The 23,068-nt window shown below is 46.9% G+C and overlaps 2 protein-coding genes and 1 pseudogene across 2 annotated transcripts; 1 reads left to right on the forward strand and 2 right to left on the reverse strand.

Annotated features, from left to right (window-relative positions):
* Window positions 1–2,700: 2,700 nt before the first annotated feature.
* On the reverse strand, window positions 2,701–5,964 carry dph3 (diphthamide biosynthesis 3). The gene is made up of 3 exons (XM_085794525.1): window positions 5,750–5,964; window positions 4,734–4,808; window positions 2,701–2,934 (listed from the first exon to the last, which is right to left on the reverse strand). Exons 1-3 carry the CDS (start codon window positions 5,855–5,857, stop codon window positions 2,860–2,862), a joined length of 258 nt encoding a protein of 85 aa, XP_085650651.1. The 5' UTR covers window positions 5,858–5,964; the 3' UTR covers window positions 2,701–2,859.
* Window positions 5,965–11,601: 5,637 nt separating this feature from the next.
* LOC146990439 (claudin-24-like) lies at window positions 11,602–12,525 on the forward strand (annotated as a pseudogene).
* A 6,196-nt stretch (window positions 12,526–18,721) lies between these two features.
* LOC146990440 (frizzled-7-B-like) lies at window positions 18,722–22,585 on the reverse strand. The gene is made up of 3 exons (XM_085794375.1): window positions 21,951–22,585; window positions 19,363–21,140; window positions 18,722–18,877 (listed from the first exon to the last, which is right to left on the reverse strand). The coding sequence occupies exons 1-2, from the start codon at window positions 22,539–22,541 to the stop codon at window positions 20,052–20,054; spliced, it is 1,680 nt and encodes a 559-aa protein (XP_085650501.1). The 5' UTR covers window positions 22,542–22,585; the 3' UTR covers window positions 18,722–18,877; window positions 19,363–20,051.
* Window positions 22,586–23,068: the final 483 nt, after the last annotated feature.

Below are 23,068 nucleotides of genomic sequence, written 5' to 3' on the forward strand. Positions count from 1 at the left end.
TACTAATTAACTCCAGTAAAAGTACAAATATTTGTCTTGGAAATGTATTCAAGTAAGAGTAATAAGTACCAAAGAAATCTAAATCTGTTGTTCACCCTGAGCGTTCTCCTGGTGTTCCCTGTTAAAAGGGTTTCCATGGAGTTTTTCCTCAGTGGATGAGAGGGTCTAAGGACAGAGGATGTTATTATGGGATGTAAAGCCCTTTGAGACAAACTGGTGGTAAAAACGGGCTATACAAATAAAACTGCCTTGTCTTGCCTAATACTCAAGTCAAGTACAAATCCTCTGGATATGTACTCAAGTACTCCGTTACTGTCCACCACTGTAGCTCAGACCACGATGCTGTAGACTCAGAAAATAAAATAAAATCTGAACAGTGAAGAACTTCACACTCTTGGTCCTGATCCTGGTCCTGATCCTGGTCCTGGTCCTGGTCCTGGTCCTGGTCCTGGTCCTGGTCCTGGTCCTGGTCTCACCCTGCCGGTCGCTGCTCCATCCTCAGTGTGTCAGTAATCCTTCTCTCTGAACTCAGACCGGACTGAAGCTCCGCCGCGCGTTAAATACTCCACACGGACACACACACACACACACACACACACACACACACACACACACACACACACACGCATATATACATACACACACACACACACACACACACCATCTGTCTCCATAGTGACGTCATGCAGCAGCAGAAACATTTAAACTCAAGTTTCATCTGAGGAGAAACTGACGGTGCGTTCAGGTGCAGCAAAGACAGTCGGGAAAACACGGGACAGGTTCAGTTATTGATCTATTGATTATTACCTGATTAACTTATTGATCCTGTCCCGACATGACCCCCCCCCGCCCCCGGTGAGAGAGGGGGGGCAGCTGGTCCAGGTCTGATGCTGCAGGAGGCGACAGCTTGAGGAGCCTTCAGGGACCTCACGCAGCGTCGGACATCTCAGTCCTGGCTCTGCACAGCTGTGTGTGTGTGTGTGTGTGTTTCCCTCCAGTCAAACAGCTGACCTCCTCATGTAACATAGATCTGAGTTTCCCATCCTCAGGTTTCTGTGTGTGTGTGTGCGTGTTGCCGGCAGCTATGAAACGCTGTCATTTATTTTTCACACGAACTCGACCAATGAGGTTATTTTTACTTTTTTTTTTTTTGCCTCCGGATGAAACATCATCACTCTAATAATCGACTAATGACCGTTGCTTAGCAACCAGGTCTGCTCCTCACCTGTGTCCGGTGACATCACTATGACATCACCTCCTGAGCGCTGCAGGTGAGAAACCTGGTCGACCATGAGGTCACAGCATCAGACTGCCACTCTACTATATTATATTACATTACACTCTATATTATCTCTATTACAGGGAAATTCATGTAAAACCACTGATGCACGTTGCCTTCAGGGACAGTTTTTCATCAACAGTCTCTGTATTTCCCTCTAAAACAACTCTGTGTGGTAACGTTGTGTTATTATCTCATAGCGTGGTGAATGTGCAGCTCACAACTTGTCCACCAGAGCGTTGTGGAGTTGTTGGATTGTGTATTTGATGAGTTTGATGAGGGAAACCAAGAAATCCCATGAGTCTCCGTAGCGTAGCTCTGAGCAGCTCACGGCTCTGCTCCGCCGTTCTAAAAACAGCTTGCACCGACAATTAAAGGTAACGAACCTACTGCTATGACTATAGGGATTATGGCAATGGGCCAGTTTGGCTAAATGTTGAACTGTCCCTTTAAGGGTTAATCATGAGCGTCTCTATTCAGAACTGCAGTGACAGTCTGGACTCGACTCAAGTTTCAACCACAGCTGCATAACCTGTGCTCTGCTCCATGGATCCATCTAAGAACTAGGGGTTAGGTTTACTATACCATAATATAACACTTCCATGCTCTGCTCCTGTGGAATGTTTGTTGCGCTGCAGTAAAATGCGTCCGTGCAGAAACGGCAGCGAGGTGGAACTAAGGAGAGACGCTGCTGAACCACAGCAACTCTGTCCAACGGCCACAAGTCTGGCCTTTCAGAATAAAAGCTGAGTGAAGGTCAGAGGGACGAAGGCCCCAGGCTTCATCATGATCATCATCATCATCTTCATCTTTATCTTCTTCATCATCATCATCATCATCTTCATCATCATCTTCATCATCATCATCATCAGCTGCTGAGTCTAAATCCAGATGTGGAGCAGCTGGGCGTCGACCTCACACTCAGCAGGAAGTGAGAAAACATCCTGAGGCCGAGGCTGATCTGAGAGCAGCTTGACCTTCACTACGGCTCAGACACACACACTCTGAGACACACACACACACACACAACCAGAGCGTAAACCTGTGAACCCAAAACCAGTGGATCTGACGAACCTCCACCACCGACTGACACCGCGCGTGTGTGTTTTCAGTGTGTGTGTGTGCTTTCAGTGTGTGTGTGTGTGTGTGTGTGTGTCCAGGCCTGTGTGTCTCTGTGTGTCTCCCAGCAGGACGTCGTCGTCGTCTTCATTCGTCTCTGGTGTGAAGTTTGTTCCTGCAGCCAAACGACATCACTGAGACGCTGACACAGTCACCATGACAACAACAGCAGTTTTTGTTCCTGTGACTGAAACCAGAACCAGGTCCTGGTCCAAGTCCTGGTCCTGGTTCTGGTCCAGTTTGTGGTTGAACTCACAGACTCACTCATTGTCAGTCACTCAGGCTTTTATTGTGAAAGGACAAGAACATGACATCAGTTGTCCAGGTGTGTGTTTTTTTTTTTTACAGGTCCTTAAATGCATCGCTTGTCTCTATGACGTCATCGTTTCCTGTGTGCCTTCAAAATAAAGTGTCTTTGCATAAATAAGAGGAGTAAGTGTTGGGGGGTCGGGGGTCAGAGGTCAGGACTGAGCCACCTGCAGCCTGCTGTCGGAGGGGGGCGGAGCCTCGATGACCTCACCGCAGACAAACAGCTCCTGCAACACACACACACACACACACACACACACACCGGGGTCAGACACTATCAGTAATCAGTTGTAGTTACTACTTCCTTTTCCCAAAAAGTAACTGAGTTAGTAACAGAGTTACTCCATTATTAACTGACTGTAGTAGGGATGCACATTTTGAGTTGACAACATAAGGACCTAATAATAATTTAAAAAATAACCGATAGTATTAATCGGTCAAAGTTCTTGTTATCGGTTAACGGTTAATCATGTGCATCCCTAGACTGTAGAGTCACTTTTTTAATAAAACACTCAACCAGCCTCAACCAATTAAGCAATATATCACTCCAGGCCGTGGTCTCTGCTCATTCTACTACTCTAAGGGGCGTTGTTCCCCCTTAGAGTGGTAGAATGAGCATACACCACAGCCTGTCGTGATATATTGCTTTTATAAAACGGTTACCAATAAAGGCAATATGAAAGAGGGATACACAATCAATTTCATGTAGTTTTATTTAACCAGAAATACATATTATCCAATAAAAAACTGTTCCCAGCTGTCCAGACGTTAGCTCCAAGTAGCTCTGCATCTGGTCTTTTCCTCTGTCACTGCTCAGTCCCCTCTACCATTGTTAACCCTCTGGAGGTCAAAGTTCACCTTCAACATGTCAATTACACTACTTTACTACATTTTTTAACATCCTAAAAACATCAACTGTCTTTTGCTACTATCGCTCTGACTGCAACAGTCCGTCGTCAAACTGAAAAGCACGATGCAAAGTTGATCAGGTAGCCTAACTTAGCTGTGTCCGCATACTGCAGGTCTGGGACGTCCGCCGGCGGCCGGAGATACTTTTGAAAAGCACCCCGGGGCATTATAAGGGTCGGTAATATTTAATCTATTTAGTTTTTATATATATTAAGTCCAATGTGTTGGAATTAAAGTGAGATCATGTGAACAGATGGCTTAAAATCTTCCATTTTACCAAAAATTTTACCATTTTACCAAAATGTTATGCAGCTGTTCTCCTGGTCCACCGATCCACGTCTGCCCTCTTCCCACACTATCTACATATACAGTCACATTGTTTACGTTACATTGTGTGTTTTAATTAATCCTGTAACACACACAGTGTGACCGCGGTACCGACAGAGTGACAGGCAGGCTCATTTATAATGTGCAGAGGGATGAAATGACAGCTGTTACTCCCCACAGTGACTCCCGACACTTAAACCTAGTTGCTTCTATACTGAAAAACCCTGACATGTCAAGCTTTAGGGTGTGTTTGAGGACTAATTTATCCGTCTAACCCACAGTCTATGGTCTAACCATCATAACAATGACACCTGAAACGGTAAACACAGCTGATCGATCGAAAAAAATTACGCCTGAGTGAATTTTTTCTGTCACTGAAAACGGCTGGTTCTTGAACGTAACTCGGTCAAAGTAGACGTATCCTCAATATGTTTTGCAGTTCTGTTGGGTCATACTACATGCTGACAAAGTTATACATGTAAGACTTGTATGGGCTCGGAGAAAATCGCTTTGTTACTCTCGTTCCGCACCTGGCTCTCCCCTGTATCTACTCTACGAAAATCTGCTGATTCCTGCCAAAATGGCGTCGCTGTCAGTTTCGGGGCTGCGTGACGTCAGCTCCCGGAGCTCTATTGATTACTATTATTGATAAAAGTAGCGCCATTATTTAATAACACTGTTCTCTGAAGGTGTAAACACAGGGTGAACACACAGCTCTGAGTGTCCGTACTGTCCCTGAAGGCAACACCTGTCTCTGTCCCTCAGGTGTCTCTTCTTCTTCTTCACTCACCTTGTCATAAATGACTTTAACGATCAGTGAACAGCTGGGACACGTGGCCACTTCCTCTCCGCTCTGCAGCTCCTCCTGCACACACACACACACACACACACACACACACACACACACATGGTTAACAACAACAACAACAACAACGTCAGCTGAATGTGTTGTTGTAGTTTTAGTAGCGACCACATCTGGATCCAGATTCAACTGGTTCAATCTGGATCTGAATCATCCAGATGTTTAAATCTCTGGTTTTTCCCTCCAGGATCAATAATCAATAATCAATAATCCACCTCTACTCTGATCCCAGGTGGATCCGGAGCTGATCTCCCGTCTCTATGGAGACATTCACACTGGAATCATCTCATTATGGGATGTTTGTCTGGTTGTTTCTTCAATTTTAACCCTCCTGGGTCAAGGAAGGAAGGACGAAGGGAAGGAAGCAAGGAAAGAAAGAAGGCAGGAAGGACAAAGGGAAAGATGGGAGGAAATAAGGAAGGAGAAAAAAGGAAGAAAGGATAGAAGGAGGGATTGAACAGATTGGGCCAATTGGGTCAAAAAGGAAGGAAGGAAGGAAGGGATGGAAAAAGGATTGTGGAAAGAAGAAAGAAATGAAAGAAAGATGGAGGGAGGGAACAGATTCGTTCAAGGAAGAAGAAGGAAGGAATAAGGGAAAGAAGGGAGGAAAGAAGAAAGGGGAAAAGGAAGGAAACAAAGGAGGAGGGAGCCACAACTAATTCAGAATTAAAAACTAATCTCCAGTAGCTACATGAGTCAGATACGTTGTGAATTTTCCATGTGTCTGAAATTCCATAAATGCTCCAGTCGTTTGGGAAAAGTTGTGTTTCCCTCTGTTCAGCTGTTGTGTTGTTGTGTGTGTCTAGTGTTACATTCAGTGTTGTGTCGCAGCTCTGTTCTCTGTGTGTTTTAAACTCCCAGTGTTAATGGAACTAGTTTTAATAAAGGTTTACAAACCAAAACAACGCCATGTGTTAGCCGTTATCCGCTAGCCGCTAGCTCACCTTGCTGATAGCGAAGCGGTCTCCGCACGGACACGGGAAGTAAAACGTCTCGGTGTCTTCGTCATATTCAAAGTCCTCGATCTCCACCTCGTCGTGGAAAACAGACATTTTATTTACTTTATTACCCAAACCACGAGCTCACAACTCCACACATCTACGCAATCCTGCTGCTGCTGCGACGCGCTCTGATGACGTAGGTCAACATGTCGTCGCAGGCTGATGACGACACACTGTTCTAGAAACTTTTTGTTGAATAACTCCTTTTCTGCTCTTGTCGTGTTTCTGCTTCATTCTGTCGTCGACTCTTGAATAAAAAACAGTTTTGGTTTCAAAGCTGCCGTTTCATATTAGTTTCATAAACGTACATTTCTAAATGTGGCCCCACATTTTCATAGTTTCTTGAAAGAAAAGAAGAGTCATGTTTTGTGACTCACTTTTTTTCAGGTTTTGCCTGAAGAAACGTCGCAATAAATAAATATGTAGCCTATATTTTTTACACAGTTGGCGGGACTCAAACTCTGACATGTTTTTATCAGTTTCAAGGTGTAATTAATTTGTAATGAAATGTCTTGCGCCTTTAAGATTTGTAGATACAACAACTACATGCACGTGTATACTACTACACAGTATACACACACATATAGCCTACACTATAAAGTGGTGTAAAATCATATAAAACAGAGCCTGAGCTGTAGCGTTATGGTTTCACCAGCAGAGAGCAGCAAACTCCACGGGGGGGCTACTGCCGGGCATGTGTGTGTATGTGTGTAACTGTAATCACATGAAGCTGTGTGTGTTGGTGTCAGTGTTGCCAGGTGTACGATAATTATCGTATTTGTACGATAATTTGGCCATCTGTACGATGTACGATCAATAATCCCAAAAAAGGCCAAATGTACGATAATTTGACCATTTCGTGAATGTGTGGTTGTAATCAGCCTGCCGCAACTATCTGCCGGATTTTTTTTGTGAACCCTGAAGGCATCTGTTCCCATGTGACAAGTTTCCAGCCAATCACGAGTGACGTTCATGCGTTTGTCTCAGAAAAACGAGCATGATTGGCTGAATGGTCAGCTGCGCCCGCCCCATGAGACGTTCAGGTCGAGTCCAGAAGTCAAGCGAGCGAAATTCAAAACAGAAGAAAACAGGGAAAATGAGAGCCCCTGAAGGAGACAGTAAGGCCCTTGCACACTGAGTTCTTGTTGTTTTTTTGTCCGAAACCGCCTCACGTTTATTCGACATCATGTCATGTTGATCATGACTCTGAAATTTCGTTCGTCCATCCGTCCGTCCTTCCGTGTGTGTGTGTGTGTGTGTGTGTGTGTGCGCGCCTGCCAGCCGCTGTTAAGGATCAAATTGGTTGTCGTTTTTAATGTGTGGCTTCAGGAGAGCTAAAAAATCTACCACCACTTAAATAAACTGTGTGATCATAATTAGGTTTATTTTCTCTTGACGTCCTTTAAGGATTGGATGACCAAACATTTTATTTTTCTCGACTAGTTAGCATGGATGTATGGTTAAAGGAGGGGGGGTGATGTGGTGCCGTAAATCCATTCCGTACTGACGTTACAAAGCCGCGAGTGCCTGTAGGACGCTATTATACACAAGAGTGACTATAGTGCATTTGACTATAGTGCATCAATAGGCTTGTTATTTTGGTTATAAAAGGTGTACGATAATTTCCCTCAAAATACGATAATTTTATGCCTCTGGTACGATAATCCTACATTTCCCACCTGGCAACGCTGGTTGGTGTGTGTGTGTGTGTGTGGCTGGATTGTTTATGAACCTTAACTCTTTCGCGACCACACTAATTCCTCAGCACATCCGCTCAGGACCACATGTTTTTGGCTATTTGTTTACCTTTTTCTCACGTCGAACCGAACTCTGTGCATCACCTAGAAACAAACGGTTTTCACGTGGTTGAAGAGTGACTTTCCAACGTGCTCCTCGAAAAAACGGCAAGTTTTCCCGCCGTTTCGTTCCTGAGTACGAAGGAGAAGAAGAGAGCGGGGTTTCTCCAAAAACGCTCTAGTTTCAGAGAAAAACGCACTTTTGTGTCAAGTGGCAATCGGCTCATTTTACTGGTACTCTGCAGTGTGGCATGCAGGGGCGTCACTAGGTTTTAAGGACAGGGGGGGCTTAGCCCCCAGGATATGAGTGAATGTAGTGCGCAAGCACGAACTTTCACAATGGCCCGGAAAAAACACAATATTTAGAATTTAGAGTAAATTTAGAGTATTGAATCATGGGCTAGTTGAATTGAGGAATAAGTAAAGTAGTACATCTAATGAGTAACTGGGTAAAAGTAGATGCTAAAAAAGTTAACCTGAGTAATTTTTCAGATCTTTGACTATCATGGATATGTCCAGGCGGAATTTGACGTACCAGACTGGAAAACTAATTATATTTCACTAGTAGCCTGTGTCATAATGGTTATACACTCCATCCAAATACAGCTGTTTTTGGCTCATTTTGATTTCACCCAGACCTCCTCACATTTTCCCATTCAAATAAGACCAGACAACAGAAATGAAGTGCGACTCCAACTGGAGCAGATATTTATATGCACATTTCCCCCTAGAAATCCCTTCATCTTCTACACAACCAGGACCTTCACAAGAAATTTCAGATTTTTTTTTTTTCTGAGCTGAAATAGACATTGGTTTAAATGACTGACCCTGAGAATCATTTAATTTGAATATTCTGCTTTTATTAGTAGTTTTATTTGGACTAGCCTACCTATATATTGTTATCATGCTGTTTTATATTTGTGTGTCTTACCTGATCTTCTGCATGTTCAGGGCATGTCTCTGTCTGGCCTCTCCCCACAGCATTTCTCTCCCTGTCTGTCTGTGCTGCCTGCAGTGTCACCAGATATCATTAGTATTTTAAATTGATCCATTAAATAATCTGTTTTTACTGCTAAATGTTATTTTCTTTAACACAGCCAAGCTACAAAGTACCAGATGAATGTTAACACATTACACACATACACAGCACACACACACACACACACACACACACACACACACACACACACACACACACACACACACACACACACACACATGAGACAAAGAGAAAGAGAGAGAGAGAGAGAGAGAGAGAGAGAGAGAGAGAGAGAGAGAGAGAGACATGATGACAGGAGTGTTCAGGATCCCCGTTTAAAAGTTTTCCCCACCAGAATCTAGCCGAACTTTGGAGCATTATTTAGCCCGTTTTCTGACAAACTATCATGGCATGGTTGGTACCAACAGAAGCCTCGCATCTCCTGGTTTCATATAATATCTGTATCTTCGCTCTAGCTTTAAAACTGACCCGTTTACAACGCGATTAATATTTCACATTAATTAAAAAAAAATATTGCGGTCATTTTGACATCAACACTGCTATTTAGAGATGTATAGCTTTAGCTTACTGTCTGATGCCTGCTGGTCCTACTTTTAGCTACAGTTGGACTGATTCTCTCCCTCTGTTGACATCAGAGCTCCTGCAGCTCGTCATTGCAGGCTCTCGGAGCGGAGCTTCAAACAAGCCGCCGCTTACATGGGCGCAACCAACTCACAGCTGGGAGGGGGGTGGTCACACACTCAACAAACTAATTAAATTAAACAAATCAGAAATAACAAGAGACAAATGCGATGACAGCTGGGGGTTCTTAAAAGGAGAATATATGTCACATATATATATATATATAAAAAGTCACATAATAAAAGAACACCAAATTATTTGGGGGGGCTTAAGAATATTTAAAATAGGCCTAATGACGCCACTGGTGGCATGTCTCCCAAATAATTTCTACGGCTAAATAGCCGTACATAACACCCCCCAGGCAAATCTGGGGGGTGTGGCAGCGTGGAGTGCAGCGGTGCGGGTCTCTGGCCACAGCGGAGCAGCTCCGTGACACTGCTGTGTGACTGGCCAGCGATGAGTGCTTTGGGACGGGGGCGGCGGCTCACAGCACCCGCTGCACGGTGAAAACAGCAGAGATAACAGGCTTTCAGGTCTGAATCTCCAAACCAGAAAAAAAAAAGCCTTATGGGCGGAGCTCCAGGAGCCGTTAGATTCCACTCTTCATTGTCATCGGCCTCCATCTCAGCCAATAGAAAAATTTGATTGTAATAGCCATGTTTCAACCCACAGAGGGCAGTCACTCTTACTGTGCGTTCACACCAAAAGCATCGGGAGCGTTTCGGCGGCCAGAAGTAATTCATTTTCAATGAAAACTGGTGTTGACAGGTGTCAACGAGCGTCGGGAACGTCGACGCGCGAGTGCGTCAAATTAGAAGTTGAGAGAAGTTCAACTTTATGCAAATGAGCAGCGTTGCCGCGGCGGCGGCAGCCAATTGCAGACCGGGAGTCTCACAGTGGGAGAAATTGAGAGCGCCTGAGTGGACACATCTTCCACGCTGCTTGAAAGTCCCGCCCCTTTCGCCGCCGGCCACTGGAGCTAGCAGCCGGTGAACAGAGCGTTGAGAGCGTGAAATATTTTGACTAAAATGTCAAGAGTTGGACCAGAACCAGTCGACATACTTCATACCCAAATATATTTGTTTTCAGCAGAAAAAAGGCTGAGGCTCAGAGGTTACCACGGCAACTTGAGGCGGTTGCCATAACGATAGGGGCCCCCCAGGCTGAGGCAGATAGAAAAAGAGCGATTTTCTGCCTCTGCACTGGTCTCACATTTAGGCTTACTGTGACAATACGGTAACTCCTATCAGAAAAAAACACAGACCGTGAGCGTCACAAGGACTTCCTGGACGCTTCGGTGTGATTTTGGTGTTTCTACAGTAAATATTTTGCAGAAATGTGCAATTTTAAAACATCGGTCCGTTCTGCTTCTCTCAGAAAATCTTTGTATTGGAGTCAATGAGGAGCAGAGACAGACGTGGCCGCACTCAGAGGCTGATAATTCAAATTCTGTAAGTCTCTCTGATATTTTGAGCACATGGTGAGAGACAGAACAAGTTTGTCTACAAATTTGGAGAAAATCATGTGTGTAGAGTGTAATTTGTGGTCGTGCTGACAGGTTAGAGAGCAAAGTGTGAGAGGATTTTTTGAACCTCTCTCACTCTAGCTGATGATGTCACCCACTCTAGGTCTGAACATCCCGCGCAATACACACTCATTATAAATTAGAATTTTGTCAGAAATTAAACTGCCAAATATCTGAAACTCTTGAAGATATCAATAAGCTGAGACATAGCTGAATAGTTTAAAGGTTTGTGAACATTTTAACAGTTGAATGAAGTCTGTAGCTGTAAGTATGCTTAAGCTATAGAGGCTGAAAGAAGCACAAGATTTAAGTTTTAAGACTGTTTCCATTCAAGACTGTTAAGACTGTTTCCATTCAATATTATTAGCTAAAGCTTTCAGCATTCACACTAATAATACGTTTAAAGATTTGAATAAGAACAGTGTGAATGCTTTCAGCAGCTTTCAGAGGAGGTGGAGGAGGAAGGAGAGAGAGGAGGAGCAGAAAGAGGAGGAGAGAGGAGGTGGTGGTGTGTGGTGGTGGTGGGGGGGGGGGGGTGGTAACCGTGGGCACCGACGTCCGGTCCGTTTGAACCACTTCCTCGTGCAGCAGCTGAATGATGCTGTTGTTCCCGGGCTGCTGCTGCTGGTGGAGGAGGAGGAGGAGCAGGGGGGGGGCTCCGGGGCACAGTGCATCCTGTGGGGGCTGAAGGCTCCAGACCCCCCCCCCCCCCCTTCCCCTCCTCCCTCTAGGTAAAGAGCCGCAGCACCGGGACCAGACTCTGATGAGCGGAGCCGCCATGGAGGACTCAAGGTCTGTCGCCATGGAGCTGCTGGGGGGGGCGTCTCTGAGCAGCAGGGGGGGGGACACGGACATGGAGCCCCGGTCCGTTGCCATGGAGCTGCTGGGGGTGTCTCTGTCCGGAGGGGCCTGGGTCTGCTGCCTGGCCACCACCCTGATGTCCACCTGGCTGACGCTGTCCACGGATCTGCTGCCCACCGAGCGCTACGAGCTGGGGCTGTGGGGCAGCTGCGTGGTGCAGGAGCTAGGGGGGGGGGCAGGGCTGCCGGCCCTACGACTCCCTGCTGGGCCTGCCCCCCCCCCGTCATGCTGGCCCGGGCGCTGATGCTGGCAGCACTGGCGGCCGGGCTGCTGGGCCTGCTGCTCGCCGTGCCGGGGCTGCAGCTGGTCAACGGCTGCCCGGGGGGGGGCAAGAGGAGGCTGCGGGCGGTGGGGGGGGGTCTCAGCCTGGTGGCGGGGGTTCTGGTCCTGGTCCCGGTCTCCTACATCGCTCACATCACGGTGCTGCAGTTCCACGACGACTCGGTTCCGGACGTGCTTCCACGCTGGGAGTTCGGAGACGCGCTGTTCTGCGGCTGGGCGGCCGGCGTGCTGCACCTGGCGGGGGGCGCCGTGCTGCTGGCGTCCTGCCGGGGGGGGCAGCCGGAACCCCCCAGGACCAGGACCAGGACCAGGACCAGGACCAGGACCAGGACCAGGTCCGTGTACGTGTGAGACTCTGTACGGACCTGAACCGGATCTCTGCTGGACCTGAATGTTTTTTCTCCATCAAGGTAAAACCAGAACCTCCTTCCTCTCCGTTACCATGACGACGTCTCATCACCATGTGACTGAACGGGGTCTGACCTTTGACCCCACACTGATTATTATTGATCATTGTTATTATTATTCTTGTTACTATAGCAACTCGTCAATAATCGATCAGTTTATTGTTTCGTGTTCAATCAGATTCATTATTGATGATCAGATCAGATGATTGTAAACAAGCAGCTTGTTAATAAAGATGCAGAATTCAAACAAACCGATCGACCGATCTGGTGTCTTTATTGATCATTGATCGGTGATTGGATCCTCTGGACCAATGAGAGCAGCCGTTGTTCTGCTGCAGCAACAATACTCTCATTCTCAACATCTGGACCCACATCAGTCCACCGCCGCGTCATCCTGTCGCCACGGCAACGCAGCCAGCAGCCCACCATGTGACCACAGCTGCTGTACAGTGTGAGAACTAACTGACTAACCCTGTCAGGGAATATTATGGGATGTCGGAGCCCCTTCAGCCTTATAGCTGAGCTTGAGGTGAAGAGAAGAAAGTGCACTGCAAAAACTCAAACTCTTACTAAGAATATTTGTCTTATTTCTAGTCAAAACAAATCAAATTCTACTTAAAATAAGACTCATCACATTAAAAAGCAGCTTGTTTTTAGACACTTTTTACTTCTTTCAAGCAGATTTTCACTTGAAATAAGTGGAAAAATCTGATAGTGGAACAAGTTTTTCTTTCTTATTACAAGCACAAAAAACCTGCTTTCACTGACAGATTTTTCTACTTATTTCAAGTGAAAATTTGTTTGAAACAAATGAAAATGATCTAAAAACAAGTTAATTTATAGGTGGTGAGTCTTATTTTAAGTGGAAAGAGATTAGTTTTGACTAGAAATGAGACATTTTGACAAGAAATAAGACAAATATTCTTGGAAAGATGTAGAGTTTTTGCAGTGTGGACTCGGATCAAAGTTCCTTCTCTTTAATTACTCTTTTCCGTTTCAGACAATAGAGCGGTGGTTTGATATAAACCGGTGAGCGAGTGGACGAGCTCCCAGCAGGACGTCAACACACACACCCTGACACACACACACACCCTGACATTGTTTCAGACTCAGTTCTCATCAAGAACCCAAACAGGGAAACTCTGCCCGTCGCTGCCAACACAGACAGACCTGCAGCTCTGCACTTCCTCCTGGTGCAAGATGTGTTCAACAGACTGACGGAGCGCACACACACAGAGAGAAACACAACTACACACACACACACAGGTTGGTCCTCTACTGATAAAAACACATGTGAACCATCATGAAGCCTCCTCTGGTCCAGGACCCTGAACCAGTTCTGGAGCATAACGGTTTTAAATCCTCTTCTCACTCTGTTTGCAGCTGCTTAAAGCCCTGGTACGGAGCTTTAACTGGATACGTAAAAGTCTCTGGTTTCTGCTGATGTGTCTCTGTTTCCTACAACAGCAAATGAGCCCATCAGTGTGAAGATACGCTATTTCTAAGTAGTCTAATTCTATACCTGACCACTGACCAAACCATACCAATAGATACATTACGCTGCTAAAAAAAAAAAGCAAGTCTCGTCTTCTTTCCGATGTTTCCAAAACAAATCTACACAAACGTCTTCATGACAGTGGGAAATGCATCTTCATTCCGCCGCCAAAACCAACACTACATGAAAAGTCTGTACAGGGGCTTTAAGGAAATACTTTTTCACAATCCATCTCTTCCTTTTCCTATTTTTTTCATTACTTCTCTTTCTTCTAACGTCTCTATTCTCTGGTTTTATTCCCAACAGATACAACATGTCTGCTCAACACCCCGTCTGTCTCTGGTCTGTCCTGTCTCAGTTGGTTTGTTCTTTGTCCCACATGGTTCTGTCCACGTCTACCTGTCTGGGTGAATTCCAGTTCCCCCCTTAGCCCTAGCCCTGGTTCTGGTTCTGGTAGCCCTCGGCCCTAACCCTTCGTTTTGTGCGTTCACGTGAAGTGGTGTTGTCCTGGTTCTGGTCCAGATGAGGGTTAGGGGGAAGTGGTCGCGCTATCTGGACCTTTAAACGGAGATTTTCAGAGACACACTACAAACTGAGGGCTATGACAAGTTTCCCAGAATGCATCTCACAGCAACCGGCAGCTGTTTTATTTCTCGCTGTAGCGCTGTTATTACGTCACTTTGTTAAGTTTTAATATTTTTTCATGCGAGAAAGTAGCTGTTTAGATCCCAATGTGCGGTCGGTTTATCCAAATGACGGCTGTTTAGAAGTTTGCTCCGATGTTTTTCGTAGAAGTGAAGCTCCACCTGTGGAGCAGATCAACGGCTCGTCACGGAGACAGTACCCGGCCGGAGAGCTCATCAGCCAGCCAACCTCCGTCGTCATCCCGGGGGAAAAGATGATCGCTAATTAACTTTTAGAGGTTTACCGTCGGGGAGTTACATTCTTTTTAGGAGATAAATGCTGGTCTCATTGATGAAATGTAACAATTGTGGCAGTCACATTAGTTTGTTTGAATTAAAAAGCTTCATGTGTGTATTGGACAGAAGAGCAGCGCTGCCTCAGGGCTCTGGAGCCTACGGACAGAAACCACCACATTTAGATCAATAAATAAATGTTTTACATATTATACATATTTTATTTTGTTAAGTCAACATGGTTTTGAATACAGGATTTGTGGCAAAAGCTTGTCACGTCTGCTTATGTGAAAGCCAGCAGAGACTACTGATGACGTATGTAGCTCCATTTCAAGGGGCAAGGGTTAAGGGGTAGGGGTAGGGATGAAACTTAGAATTGGAATTGGGCAGTTGTCTCTCAGCTGGAGGTTAGAGGTTAGTTATCGCTGCTGCTCAGTGACAGTGTGTCAGAGAGACGTGTCTCAGGTCGGGACGTTGAGTTGACGCCTCCACGGCTCCAGGAGGAACGTGGTTTGGACCAGTGGAGGCTGGAGGTGGAAACGTTTGTCCAGAAGCTCAGAACTCATTGTTGAGTCTCAGGAAGGAAAGAAAGAACGGGTTGAATCTTAGAAAAACAGCCACTGGGAACACCAGAAGTCATAAATCCTGAGTTCCATTGTGGTGGAAATTTGCTGTGATTAGAATTCTCCTTGTAATAAGTAGTATACACCTGTTAACTCCATTAGTGGAGACATGACAACAACAAACCTGGGGCCAGAGGAAGGACACTAGAGGAAGGACACTAGGATGACCCACGGACGCACGCACCTTGTTTACTAACTCATCTAGGCTGTACATTCCTATAGCGAGGTACAACAACAACTGGGGTGTAACACATCTGTTGAATTGTTTTGCTAAAAGTGCCTGTGGTAATGAAGCAACCAGAGTCCTAAAGTGGGGAGTAAGAAGTTCTGGGGGCTACTACTACTCTGAACCGCTACCTGCTGTGTAGTTCTGTGTTGCTGCCTCTCCAGTCTTGTTCTTTGACTCTCCACCGGCAGAACCAGAATTTCCACGACACCATAAACACATCGCCAGAGTACAGACGAAGCAGCGCTTAGAGCAATGGAAAAGCGAGTAACAACACCACCATTGACTCCCGTGGATAAACCTCATGCGCCCCTAGTGGCAGGATATGGGTATTGCAAAAACGCCCAGAAAACCCATTCACTCCAAGTGTGTTGGCCACTTGCTTGTAAATTGATGAAAACGGCCGTGTTTTTATTTTTAGGTGTCTTGGTCATATCAGATTACACTTATAATTTGTTTATTATAAAATGTAGATTGAAACATTCATGTAGAAAACTTTTTTTTTTACTCGCCTATGTGTTAATGTTTATCTGTAAAGGATCCTCAATGATGCTATTAACGTGGGTGATCTATAAATGTCCTTAAATTATTGAAAATACCAACAATGCAGAGATGTCCTTGGGCGCTTTTGCAATACCCATATTCCACCACCAGGAGGCGCTTCCATTGGACCAATGCATGTCGTCACTCTCTTTTCCAGTGCTCTAGCAGTGCTGAGCTCAGACCAGGCCACGCCCCCCAGCACCAATAACCACCTCCTATAGGCCGAATCTCCTTGTTGTTTACAACTACTTCCAGGTAGAAAACCAGCACGTAATGTGAATGAGAACAGTAACGAACGAGAGTTTAGCTATATATCATATTTTTCACGCCCTATCACCGTGTAGACAAATCTGAAATGATTGAAGAAACATTACTATTTCTGTGTGTGTGTTTTGTGTTGCTATGTGTTGTATTTATTCAGTTTGGGGGAATCACAGTGTCTAGAAAGCATCAGTGGCTCAGCTGACAGCAGCTAAGCTAACAGCAGCTAAGCTAACGCATTATAGCCTACACGTAGATGCCGCCTCTGACACTGCTGCCCATTGGAACGGATCGTCGCCGCCGCCGCCATCTTGAGGGGGTGGAAGTATGGGGGGGCGACCCCCATTCCGAAGGACCGCCATTCCGTAGTCTGCCAGTCCGAAAATTCCTTCCGAGGGGCCGCTGTTCCGAATGTGTTTTATTTTGAAAATTGACCGGATTCTCTCGTGGTTTGACTTCCTGCCCGGCTTGACACGATCGCGCCGCGGGGACAGCCCCCCCCTCCTCCTCCAAAGTTTCACCCAGGTGCGAGTCTGATGCAGCCGTGGCGCTCCTGCTGAAAAATAAATGTCCTTGCTCTGTGCTTTGGTTGGGTTTAGGCAATGTAGAAAGGAGTTGGTTAAGTTTAGTAAAAAGATCAGTTAGAGGCCAAGAAAGTCTCTGCTAATATGCAGCTCCTCCAGGAGTCGAACCCTGATCTCCCACGCTGGAGGTGGATGCCCTAACTACCAAAGCATTCACTGTGATGTGTTACCCATTGTGTTCGGAATGGCACCCCTTTTCCATAAATAATTAAAGGTTGAATATGTAGAATATTTATTAAAAGCTATATTTTTTCAAAAATAATACATCCATGGGGCCTTTAGAGGGGTACAGAATGAAAGTATTGCTTTTCCATAACAAATTTTTTTTTAGTCTGAATTATTATTTTTAATTTTTTTGACGGGGTCGACAATGACTTTCTGTCAACGTTCTGTTTACATTCGTACCTGCCTGTAGCCGACACGTGGCTCAATGCTCCGCTGTTTTCCTGCCTCCTCCCGGTCATATGTGTCTGTTTTCAACCAAGCCTTTTTAATAATCAATCGGTGGATCAATGGATTATCATATACTTGTTAGGATGGGTGTATTTGTGTAGTCTTATCTGTCATAAACACGTTTATCGTCGCGGACTTTCGGTGCCACGGAGCTCCTTTTTTTTTTTTTTTTCCAACTTGACGAGAGCAGCACAGCGGAGGCTCTGAGCAGCAGTGGTGTGGAAGGCAGAGAGCCTCCACTCTCCCTGTAACAAGCTACAAGTCATTTATTATGCTGTTAATGACGGTAAAAATGAAACATAAGGTAAATATCCTGCTTAGTCCTCCTCCTCTGCTGTCCTCTGATCAGAGCGGAGTCCCTAGCAACGGCCCGTTTTACCTAGCAACGGTCTGGCAATCGACTGCTGGAATTCTTTTTCTGTTGTTTTTCTTGTAATTCTACATAGTCAACCTTTAAGGGCCGGTATTCTGACACATTAAAGTGAACATTCGGAATAGCACCCTGGAACCGGAAGTATGCGTTTTGTTATGTTTTGTTTTACCTCGTACTGCCGTGTATGACATGTCATCTGCGTTTTTACCATAAGAACTCCCCCTCAAGATGGCGGCTGTGATGCCTGACAAGCCCGAATGCGGCAACACCAGGACGTCAGCTGTTAAAACCCTCCCGTTGTCGGACACGACATGAAACTACTCCAGTTAGCTCAGTCATGTTGTAATATTTTTTCATGGACCGTTTATTTAATCACTGAGTTATTAAAGGTGTACAGAAAAGAAAATTGAATTTAAGCCCACTCTGGATCATAAAATTAATGTAATAACTCATCTTTCAGACGATGTAGGCCAAACTTTGTGCAAAATTCTATTTTTGAGTAAATCCGGGATGAAAGTGTGTATTTTTTTTTCCGCATTGGATAATGCAAGCGCATGGATTATACGTCAGCCTGTACACGATTCATTAGCCACTGATATTGGATCCGTAATCCGTCATTCAAACGTCTGAGACACGCACACACACACGGAGCTCGGTCTCGCCCCAAGCTTTGAATATCCCGCCCGCTCGATAACGACCAATCAAATTCGTTTTCCTTACTCGGGTAAACTCGTGTTGCAGCTCGGGACAACTCGGCGCGACAAACAGGACAAACGGCCATTTCTGTACACCTTTAAAGTTAAACAGGTAGCTAACGGTTAGCCCAGCTAATCTATGATGACCATGACTAATTACAAAAAGGTGCACACATAAATAGTAATGTTTGTCCAATCATTGGTTTTATAAACTTTACGAACATCAGATTAGTCTAAACGGTGATATAGTGACATGAAAATGAGATATATACAGTATATAGTGAAACTCTCGTCATGCTGGTTTTCTACCAGGAAGTAGTTGTAAACAACAAGGCCATTCTATTGGCTGTCCATCCACCTGCTCAACTGGCTACCTCTAAGCTCCGCCCACTCGCTGTCAACCTGTCACCTGCATAGACTGTAAAAAGAATGGACGTAGCACCCGTGACGTCACCCATTGGTTTGGGGGAGTCTGTTTTGTGCCGCTACTACGGGGGTTTGAACCGCGCCATGTTGGATTTGACTTGCCATATTTGGAGAGGTGCGGCCGTTGGCCGGCCGAGAACCCGCCCACTGGCCTCGAAGCAGCGGCCCCCGGACCTGTCACTCAACGTTTCCGCGCCCTGATTGGCCAGAACTTTAAACCTAATAATAGTAAAACGGTAGAGTTTAAAAAAAATTCACCCCCCTCAGAGTGTGTGCGGGGGTAGAAACTATCGGTTGAGACCAAAAAAATAAAATGTACCAGGCTGTAAATATGTTTTTTTAAGCTGTAAAATCAGCTATTTTAACATTGGGCTCAAGCCAGCCCCCAGAGGAAGCCGGGGGGATTGCAGTTTTTTGAACGCTGAAGTGAGCTTCACTTCTCAGACCGACAACTGCCCCCTTGGTCACCTGTCACTCACCCCAGGTGGCTGATGGGAAATCTGCTCCTTCCAACAGGAAACTCACTTCAGACCCAGTTACTCATCGGCTTCATGCTTTTATTTTGAAAAACCTTTAAGAAACTTGATTTGAAAACAACAACAACAACAACAACACTTAAAGCCTTATTCACTTTGTGTGTGTGTGTGTGTGTGTATGTGTGTGTGTGTGTGTGTGTGTGAGTGTGGTTGTGCGTGTGTGTGTGTGTTTATGCCACACTGGTCACATTGTTCCCAGTTTTGTAACAGTCGGAACAAAAGATCCAGTTTCATCCGAGTCCAACAGCAACAGAGACAGGAAGTCATTCAGCTGAGTGTGTGTGTGTGTGTGCGCGTCTTGTTTTTCTATATCACATGAATAAACTCCAACTGAGGTAAAAGCAAAGTGTGTGTCTGTGTGTGTGTTGACGTGTTTTCTGCCGCCACATGGCGAGAGGAAGGAACTGCAGCTGGTCGTCAAGGTGATGATGATGTTTGTTTTTACAAACTTATAAAACTATTTTTTATGCAACAAAGTCACAAGAAATCGTCCAATCAGGAGCCACCATGGGCGATGACATCATTGTCTCTTCACTACAACACGTCCATGGAGATTTCAAAATAAAACAGCTGCAGGGTTTTCTCGGAGCGGAGGGGGCGTGGCCTCCGACTGTCCGTCACTCAGCCGTCCTCCTCCGCCCGTCGCCCCTGGGAACCGTCCATCAGGCTCCTGTAACAGCGTTGCCATGACGTCAGCGTCTTCCTGTTCCAGATCCAGACGGCCGACGTGACGCCGCCGCTCAGTGCCGCCAGGTACTTGACCATGAACACGGTGGCGTCCGGCGTCTCCGGCGCCGCGTCTCCACCGGGACACGGGACGCCGAAGCGTCTGCAGGTCCTGGCGCGCCATGCCGCCTCCCACCGCGGCCGCATGGCGAGCTCGTACGTGTAGCAGGCGACCAGGACGGCGGCGGCGGCCGTGGACAGGACGGAGAACACGCCGATCCGCAGCGTCAGCTTGTCCAGCGTCTCCGTGGCGACGCCGGCGAGCTTCATGACGCTGCGGATGCGGCGGAGCGACACGAGGGCGGCGAGCAGGAAGCCGGCGCCGAGCAGGAGGCAGACGAGCTGCGGCGCCAGGACGAAGTGCCGCAAGTCGTCGGCGCCGTAGACGCCCACGGAGCAGACGCCGCTGAGCGGGTCGCCCTCCACCCGCCCCGTCGCCAGGACGACGGCGGTCGCCGCCGCCGGGACGGTCCAGGCCGCCAGGTGGAAGAGCGGCGCCTTGGCCTCGACGGCCTCGCCGCTCCACTTCCTGCTCGCCGACAGGAACCAGGCGAGCGCCAGCAGCAGCCGCCAGGCGGCGCCGGCCAGGCTGCAGAAGTAGAGGACGGTGAAGACGGCGGCGCAGCCCGGGCTCGCCACGCCCTGCGCCACCGTCCTGAAGCCGCCCGCCGTCCGCCGCTCCTCGCACGCCACGGCGTCCGGCAGCAGGAAGCCCGCCATGTGGACCAACGCCACGGCGAGGGAGCAGCCGGACAGGAAGACCACGGGCCGGTCCGGGTACCGCAGCCGGCGCCGGTCCAACAGGTACGTTACCACGGTGACGAGCGAGCTCACGCCGCTCAGCACGGCCCCGACGCCGACGCCGACCCGGATCCGCTTCGCCTCCTCGCCGCCGAACCACAGGAGGCCGTCCGGGTCGGAGTGCTCGCACGGCGCCGCGCAGTCCCTCGCCGCCAGGAACCGGTAGCCGAGAGACCGGGGAACCTGGACGAGTTAATTATTTATTTATTTATGTATTTATTTATTCATTTATGCTGTTTTACATCAAGGAAACTCTAGTAGAGGAAATTTATCTAACAAACACCAGAAATACTCAAATATTTGTTCTGAGACTGAAGAACGTTACATTTTTAGTCAATGTACGTTCAACTTAGGGTCAACGGTGTGAACTTTTGGAAATATTAATAGTGGTAAAATTCTCCCCCCAAAAAAGTTTTCTTTTTAAATTGAGTAAAAAAAAAAAGGGTAAAATTTCTTTTAAAAAAAGTTAAAAATGTTCTAGAAAAAAGTGGCAAAATTTCTCAAAAACTGTTTTTTTTTTTTATTTTAGAAAAAGTGGTACAATTTCTCCAAAAACGTTTAAACAATTCTAGAAAAAAGTGGTAAAAAGTTTGAAAAAGAAGTAAAAAAAAAAAAAAATTCTAGAAGAAAGTGGTAAGATTTATTCTAAAATAAGTTTTAAATTTTCTTTAAAAATTTCTCAAATTTTTTTTTGAAGAAATTCTAGAAAAAGTGGTAAAACAAAAGTAAAAGAATAAAAAAATAAAGTGGTTAACATTTCTCAATTAAATTTTTTTGGGAACATTCTAGAAAAAGTGGTACAATTTCAAAAAAAAAAAATATTACAAAAAAGTTTAAACATCTCTATTACAAATTGTTAAAATTTCCATAAAAGGTCGTGGACCCGTTGAAGCGCCTCAACGACCCCTGTGGGTCCCCGGACCTCATGTTGAGAAACACTGCTCTAATAACAACACTACTACCTACTACTACTACTACTACTAACACACTCACCTGTAGCTGCGTGGGGCAGGTGAAGGCCTCGTGGCGCCGGCTCGTGGTCACTGGCGAGCTGCCGGCAGCGGTCGGCTCGGCGCCGGTCGTGTTCTGACCGACGCAGATCTCCCCGGCGCCGTGGACCGGCAGCTTCTGGCAGCGCAGCCGGTCCGGCCAGCGGAAGCCGAAGCGGATCATGACCGGCTCGCAGCCGCGCCGCGCCCTCTCGCACAGCGCCCGGCAGGGCGGCAGCGGCCGCGGCAGCAGCGTGCAGACCGGCGCGTACACGACGCACAGGAAGAAGCGCAGGTCCGGCGAGCAGCGCAGCGCCACCAGCGGGTAGAACTGGTGCACCTCCAGCCCCGCCTCCGTCTGGTCGCCGTGGCCCAGCAGGTTGGGCATTATGGTCTGGTTGTAGGGAAGACCGGAGCACAGTGGGATGGACACGGGCCGGCACAGACCGTGATCCGGCACCGAGACCTCCGGGATCTGGTCTGGGATCTGGTCCTGGATCTGGACCTCCTCCTTAGCATGACTGGGACCGGACCAGAGGAGGAGGAGGAGGAGCACTGAGACCAGGGGAACACAGGAGGTGCAGGAACCCAACATTACTGACCAGGAGGAGGAGGAAGAAGAGGAGGAGGAGAAGAGGAGGAAGAAGAGAGGAGGAGAAGATGAGGAGGAGGAGGAGAACAGGAGAGGAGGAGAAGAGACGAAGGAGAGGAAGAAGAGGAGAGGAGGAGAAGAGATGAAGGAGATGAAGAAGAGGAGAGGAGGAGAAGATGAGGAGGAGGAAGAGAGAAGGAAGAGGAGAGGAGAAGAGGAAGAAGAGGAGAGGAAGAGAAGAGGAAGAAGAGAGGAGATGAGGAGGAGGAAAGGAGAGGAAGAAGAAAAAGAGGAGAGGAGGAGAAGAGGAGAGGAGATGAAGAAGAGGAGAAGAGGAGAAGGAGAGGAGGAGGAAAGGAGAGGAAGAAGAGGAGAAGGAGAGGAGGAAATGAGAGGAAGAAGAGGAGAAGGAGAGGAGAGAAGGAAAGGAGAGGAGAAGGGGAGGAGAGGAGGAAATGAGAGGAAGAAGAGGAGAGGAGAAGAGGAAGAAGAGGAGAAGGAGAGGAGGAGGAGGAAAGGAGAGGAAGAAG

This window comes from Trachurus japonicus, chromosome 2, assembly GCF_045865225.1.
Source record: "Trachurus japonicus isolate A0001 chromosome 2, Traja_1.0".
Taxonomy (NCBI): Eukaryota; Metazoa; Chordata; class Actinopteri; order Carangiformes; family Carangidae; genus Trachurus; species Trachurus japonicus.